Source organism: Dryobates pubescens, chromosome 18 (genome assembly GCF_014839835.1).
Source record: "Dryobates pubescens isolate bDryPub1 chromosome 18, bDryPub1.pri, whole genome shotgun sequence".
Classification (NCBI taxonomy): domain Eukaryota; kingdom Metazoa; phylum Chordata; class Aves; order Piciformes; family Picidae; genus Dryobates; species Dryobates pubescens.
The window spans coordinates 19,935,185-19,941,849 of NC_071629.1; the positions used below are offsets into that span (position 1 = coordinate 19,935,185).

Sequence of the window (6,665 nt, forward strand, 5' to 3'; positions counted from 1 at the left end):
ACCCCTCTGTGTAGCCTGCTCCAGGGCTCTGTCACCCTTGCAGTGGAAAAGTTTTCCTTATGTTCCCCTGGACCTCCTGTGCTCCAGCCTGCACCCATTGCCCCTTGTCCTGTCTTTGGATGTTAAGGGTTGGAAGGGACCTCAAAAGATCATCCAGTCCAAAACCCCGCTGCCAGAGCAGGATCACCTAGAGTAGGTCACACAGGAACACATCCAGGTGGGGTTTGAATCTCTCCAGAGAAGTAGAGGTCACCCCTCAGGCTCCTCTTCTCCAAGCTCAAGAGCCTCAGCTCCCTCAGCCTTTTCTCAGCAGGGAGATGTTCCACTCCCTTCAGCATCTTTGTGGCTCTGTGCTGGACTCATTCAGGCAGTTCCCTGAGGCCCTTCTTGAACTGAGGGCCCCAGAACTGGACACAGTGGTGCAGGGCTTTAAAGCTGTTGCTTTCTTAGCTCAAATGTCTGGAAGCAGAGCTCACCTGAGGGGCTGTGTGTGTGTGTGAGTTGCCTCCTGGATGGGAGGTCCTGCATGGCAGCTGGAGCAGCTCATCTGGACACGTCCTCCAGGATATTTAGTGCCTTGCAAAGTACGCAGTTGCTGCTAATTGCCTGGGCCTGCAATCAGTCTAAAGGTTAAGCATACAGAAACTGCAATGCAAGTAGCCATCCTTTTCCTTTTCCTTTTTCCCCAGCCATCCTGCAAAAGAAGCAGTGGTTGATGAGCCAGGGAAGCTGGGGGTTAAGGAAGCTGACCATACAAGGGGACTCATTCCGAATCTGAATGGCAAATCTGGCTCCTGGACTTTGGAGGAGTTCATCGACGGAGTACATTCCAGGTCAGCTAAGCTGAGCTCAGACAGCATCTCTGCTGGGGACTGCAAACACAACTTGAATGATGCTGCTACTACCTTACCTTCTAGTCCCAAATTGGCTTTTGAGGAAGATGGTGCAGTGAATTCATTGACCAAACCTATAGATGCTTCATCAGGTAATCCCAGCTGATTTCCCTGTCTTGTCTCTTCCTCTGCCCTAGGTAATTAACTTCCTTGCATTTTACTCTCCTTGCCTTAACTTCAGCTTCTTCTTTTTGAGGCACTTTTTCCAATGTGTTGACTGGAGGGAAAGCTCTTTCTTTTAGTGCTTGTAACTTGCATTCTGTCAAAAGGAGTCACCAACTGATGCCTTTTTAGGGACTTGCTTTAGGCAGCAGCCTAGGCCCAACATTAAGGCTCTTCCAAAGACACAGCTGGGCCCCTGTGAAGCAGCTGTACCAGCACACTAGCCCAGCTGTTGCAGTTTTAGGCTTTTTCTATGCTGTCTTAAATGGCACATGTTACATTTGAAGATACTGGCAGTTCAGAGGGTATCTGATGTAACTCTGCAGATAAGACCTTTCCACTCCTAGGCATGTCTTGTAGCTTTCTCTTGCTGGCCTGCCTGGTCTTACAAGGTCTCCTCAGGCTCTGGCAAGGCATTACCTGCCCTTTGTACTTACTGTAGAGTAGGTCTTTCACTCCATTGAGAGAGGGGTAAGACCAACCTTAAACTCCCCAGACAGTTGAGTTGCATTCTGAGAGGAGTAATAAAGCTGCACATACAATGCTCTGAATTTCCCCCAAAATAAAGCAGGGCTGCATCTGAAGCCACAGGAACTTGAGAGGCCATGCCCTGATGCAGTACAAGCACAGGAGGTCAGAGAGGCTTCAGGAAGCTAGAGTCAGACTAAACTTCCCTGGTCTTGGAGCTGAACCCCACGCAGCAGATCCCGTTCTGAGAGAGAAATGGGGGTGTGAGCAGTTGAAATGAGCAGTAGTGGGGGAAAAAAAAGCCAAGACTTGTTGTCCACATTTTCCTTCAGTGATGTGTAGCACTTTTGTTTTAATTAAAGTGTAGCACTTTCCTAGCCTGAACTGTTTCCTGAGTCTCCTCTGTCACTCTGCGTCTCGTCCACTTCAGCCCTACCGAGCCTTCCCTTGGGGCCACAGCTAACCGGGCCACGGGAAGAGATGGATTTCATGGGGTGCAGCTGCTTGTTCTGATCCAAACCATTCACTTTTTAGTGAAGGAAGCCTTGCCTTTTTAATTTAGAGCTTGAATTATGTGTAGGATAAAGACTGATGTCCATGGCTTTGAGAACGTAACGTGCTTGTGTCAATGACAGACCCCAAAGCTGCTGTGCTTCTCTTGGGCCTGTGAGCAAGCAGGTGGCTGTGTGCTGACTTGCTGCACGTAGGCTCTGACAGTGTGGCACAGACAGAGTTATGACTTGTTAAATGTTTTCTTCTCTTTGCTCTCTGGACAGAACTGTGAACACTAGAGACCTGGAAATAATCTGATTGCACTTCAGTAACCCAAGTGTTTTAGCAAGTACCAGAAGGCCTTGCTTTGAAAAGCTGCTTGTTTACCTTTACCCATCTTCGAGTTTGCAAACAAACAAAGCCACCCAAACCTTGTAATTTGCACCTTGAAACATTTCAGGGACACGCTTGTGCTGTTGTTCTCTCTCTTCCCTTTGTTCAGCTAAACTGTTAGGTGAGATTCCCTTCTTCAGCTCTCGCTCCTTTCCACTTCTACAGCCTTTGCAGGAGCCTGTTTGAGTCTGGGGTTGTTTGGTTTTGGGGGGTGTGGGTTTTTATTGTCATATCAGTATCACAGCAAAGTGCCACACTGGCCAGGTTTTACATATTCCTAAGGTGGCACTTGGAATAGAAGACTCCTTCAGAGGGTGTTAAAGCTGAGCTCCCTTTGTAACACCCTCAACACTTGTTGGTTCCTGTGCTGTCTGTCACAAACCACAAAATGAAGAACCTTCAGCTTTGAGGGGAGAAGAAAACTCTCTGACATCAAAATATTGGCAGGTTTTGTGCCCCCACTGATGTTTTAGTCTGTTGGCAGCCATCAAACCACCTTGCAGCAGATGCACTAACCCGTGACCCAGGTGTTGAGTCCCTTGTTTTGTCTGTTTGTCTGGCAGTTTAACATGTCATTGCTTTTAAAAGTTGTTTCCCTTTTGAGTTGCTTATTTATCTACACTTATGGAAGTATTATTTTATTGTGTACATAACAGTATTAGACCACTGGAGTCATGTTTTGTTCGTGTTCCTGAGCCTATGTGTTCCTGTTCTAGCTTTGTAACAGTGGCTGTAAGCTGCATATACATATATAAATACATATATTCCCCTTCCCCTGAAGCCTGCATCCAGCAGTCTATTTAACCCAGATCTGCCTGCTTTTTAACAGCATGAAGAGATTAACTAAGCATCTTCTCAGAACTGCTACTAAAAGGCAGAATGCAGCCTTGTTCTTCTTAGGTCTCCTGCAACAGATGTGGTGGATAAGTGATCTCTCTCTTTTAAAGACTAGCCGTCTCAAATCCTGCTCTTAAAACCATTGGCTGGAACAATCCAAACCAGCATCACCCAAGGGGCAGCTGTGTTTTCAGTGGTGAAATGCAAATGGTTATGCTGGCACTAGAAGTGCCCTCCCCTCCACCAGGGCAGTTAGGATAGGAAGCCCTCAGCAGTCTTACTCTTGCTGTTTGCTGCTCAGAACACGGTTAGAGCTGTTTTAGGCCTTAGAGCAGTGCCTTAGGTAAAAGGAGAAATGTATTTTTGTATGATAGCAGTTTCGTGCTGGCAGAGACAATCATTCTAACCCAACAGAGAGATGCTGATATTGTGATGATGGTTTTTTTTTCCTCCTCTGTGCTGATATTGTTTGTTGAATGGTCTGTTACCAGCTCTGTGTACATATGTGCACCCTGTTAAATAAACTTTGCAGTTGAACAGCGCTTTCTTTCTGTAATGCTGAACGTTTCCCTTACTAGGAGGCTTCTCCCCTTTGCCATGCTGACCTGCCTGGAGATGCACCCTGCTGCTGCCCCCACTGCTCCATACTGCAGAGCCCCAAAACTAGGAACCTTTTTGGCAGTTGCAGCTGCGTGGTTGGGAAGAAGGCAGCGGTGGTGTGGCCAGGAAGGTGGCATTGGTGTGCTTGGGGCGGTGGTGGCGGTTGAGGAGTGGCCGGGATGGCGGCAGCGGCGCTGGTGTGTTTGGGGCGGTGGTGGCAGTGGTGGAGTGGCTGGGACAGCAGCATTGGTGTGCTTGGGACGGTGGTGGCAGTGGTGGTGGAGTGGCTGGGAAGGTGGCAGTGGTGTGGTTGGGATGGCAGCGGAGGAATGGCTTGGAAGGTGGCATTGGTGGAGTGGCAGGGAAGGTGGCATTGGTGTGGCTGGGAAGGTGGCAGTGGTGGTGGAGTGGCAGGGAAGGTGGCATTGGTGTGGCTGGGAAGGTGGCAGTGGTGGTGGAGTGGCTGGGAAGGTGGCAGTGGTGTGGTTGGGATGGCAGCGGAGGAATGGCTTGGAAAGTGGCATTGGTGTGGCTGGGAAGGTGGCAGTGGTGGTGGAGTGGCTGGGAAGGTGGTGGAGTGGCTGGGACAGTGGCATTGGTGTGGTTGGGATGGTGGCAGTGGTGGTGTGGCTGGAACGGTGGCATTGGTGGTGTTGTGGCTGGGATGGTGGCAGTGGTGGTGGTGGTGTGGCTGGGAAGGTGGCAGTGGTGGTGGTGTGGCTGGGAAGGTGGCAGTGGTGGTGGTGTGGCTGGGAAGGTGGCAGTGGTGTGCTTGGGAAAGTGACAGCGGTGGAGTGGCTGGGAAATTGCTGTTGGTGCTAACACCTTCAGAGCTGGCTCTGTGTGTGTGTTTGTGCTGCTGGTGTGTTCATAGCTGCTGAGTTCTGTAACTTGCTTCTCACCGAAAGCCTTTGCCTTTTGCTGTAGCACCAGCATCGTTACGGACAGCAGCTCAAGAGAGGTGCTTCTGTCCTACTCTGGTCTACAGTGTCCAGCTCTGAGACCCTCACACAGGAAGGACAGGGACCTGATGGAGCAGGTCCAGAGGAAGGCTACAGAAATGACCAGAGGGCTGCAGCATCTCTCCTGTGAGGGCAGGCTGAGAAAGTTGGGGCTGTTCATCCTAGAGAAGAGAAGGCTCCAGGGAGACCTTTGAGCAGCCTTTCTGTACCTGAAAGAGGCTACAGGAGAGCTGGGGAGGCACTTTTCACAAGGGCTTGTAGCAGTAGGCTGAGAGGCAATGGCTTTGAGCTGAAAGAGGGGAGATTGAGACTGGATATAAGGAAGACATTCTTACCAGTGAAGGCGGTGAGACGCTGGAACAGGATGCACAGCAATGTGGTGGAGGCCCCATCCCTGGAGCCATTCAAGGTAAGGCTTGAGGCGGCTCTGAGCAACCTGATCTAGTTGGACATGTCCCTGCTGACTGCAGAGGGGAGTGGACTAGGTGAACTTTCGAGGGTCCCTTCCAACATGCTGCATTTTGTGATCCTGTGATTTATGTTCCCAGTGGAGTGGTGACCAGGAGGAAGACAGCAAGATGCTGCTGCCTTGTTTTTCCTGCAAGGCTGCTTCGTTTCTGGCTGGCTCTTGTGAACAAAAGGGAATGAGCTCGCTGCTAAATCTCTCTCTTTCACTGCTAGGGGTAAGCATAAAGCCTTAAATCAGCCTGGAAGTTGCTGCCTTAAATCAGCCTGGAGGTTGCTGAAGGGTAGTGAGCCTTTGTGTGGATGGGGGCTTGTACATGTGTTCTCCAAGGGGCTCTTTCTGGCCGATGGTCCAGTGCCACTCATATGTCAAACCAAATCAATTAGTTTATGGAAGTTGTTGCTTTGGTCCTCAGCTATTTCAGGGCGTTGTGGCAGAGCAGCTGACACTGCTCTCTCAGTATCACTGCATGAGGCTTGATTTGGGGTGGGGCTTGGTCTTTTTGGTAGCTCCTCTGTAAGAGGTGTCAATCATGTGAGAAGGAAAGCTGGCACCACGAAGGAAGAGTTTTGCAGACTGCAGGACTCAAGCAGGCACGGGTGTCGTTTTTATTAAGTGATGAAGCATACACTGCCACCAGAGGAGAGCTGGCATTGTCTGAGCTGGTTTTAAGGCACCTCTAAATGCCCTGTGCCCTTTGGTTGTAGTTGAAAGATTTACTCTTCCTCTAACCACGAGGAGTTAAGTGTGTGCAGACAGCCTTGTTTAAACAACCATGTATAAAAAGCTGGTGAGCAAAACTCTTCTGGGCAAACCCATGCAGAAATCAAGGCTAAACCAAGGTTATGGATGCTTAACTAGAGCTAAATCTTACTGCCAAAAAAAAACCCCATGTTCTTCTAGGTAAGATGAAGCCATTCCATACACATGCTGCAGTTTGGTGTGGTAGGAGAAAAGCTCAGGTATTGATTGGGTATTGAGTGGGGTGTGGGTGTGCAGCATCATCGTGGAGCTCCGACCCCCAGCTGCCTGCCTTGCCAAACCCGCTTCAGCTAAGAGCTAATCTCAAACATACACCAGGCAAGCTTAACACCAGCTGGGTTTTAGTTGAAGCCACACACAGGTTAGGTAGGTAGGGGAAGGTCTAATGCTAAACCTAGCGTCCTTGCAAGCCCTTTTGCACTAAGAGTTACTAGGGAGCAGAGTTAGATTGTTGCGCCTCGGCTTTTGCAGCGCGGGAGCTTCGAAAGTCAAACTGAAGTTATCTTGAGGCTACTTCAGGTTTTGGACTACAATGGAGAAGAACAAAGGTTAGCATTCTTAACATGCAAACAACAAACCAACCAACCAACCAACCACCTTTTCTCAGGGCTGTTTTGGGAAAGCAGGGCT

The 6,665-nt window shown here is 49.6% G+C and overlaps 1 protein-coding gene across 4 annotated transcripts in view; it reads left to right on the forward strand.

The window, feature by feature from the left end:
- Positions 1–2,527, forward strand: part of MAP7D3 (MAP7 domain containing 3) — a 63,749-nt gene extending 61,222 nt beyond the window's left edge. For 3 of the 4 annotated variants that reach the window (XM_054169366.1, XM_054169364.1, XM_054169365.1), the window contains one exon: positions 690–1,762. In XM_054169366.1, the coding sequence (XP_054025341.1) occupies positions 690–999 (310 nt within the window). In that variant the 3' untranslated portion in view covers positions 1,000–1,762. Of the gene's footprint in view, positions 1–689; positions 1,763–2,299 lie in introns of those variants that run through there. The other variant, XM_054169362.1, reaches the window with a different exon arrangement.
- Positions 2,528–6,665: the final 4,138 nt, after the last annotated feature.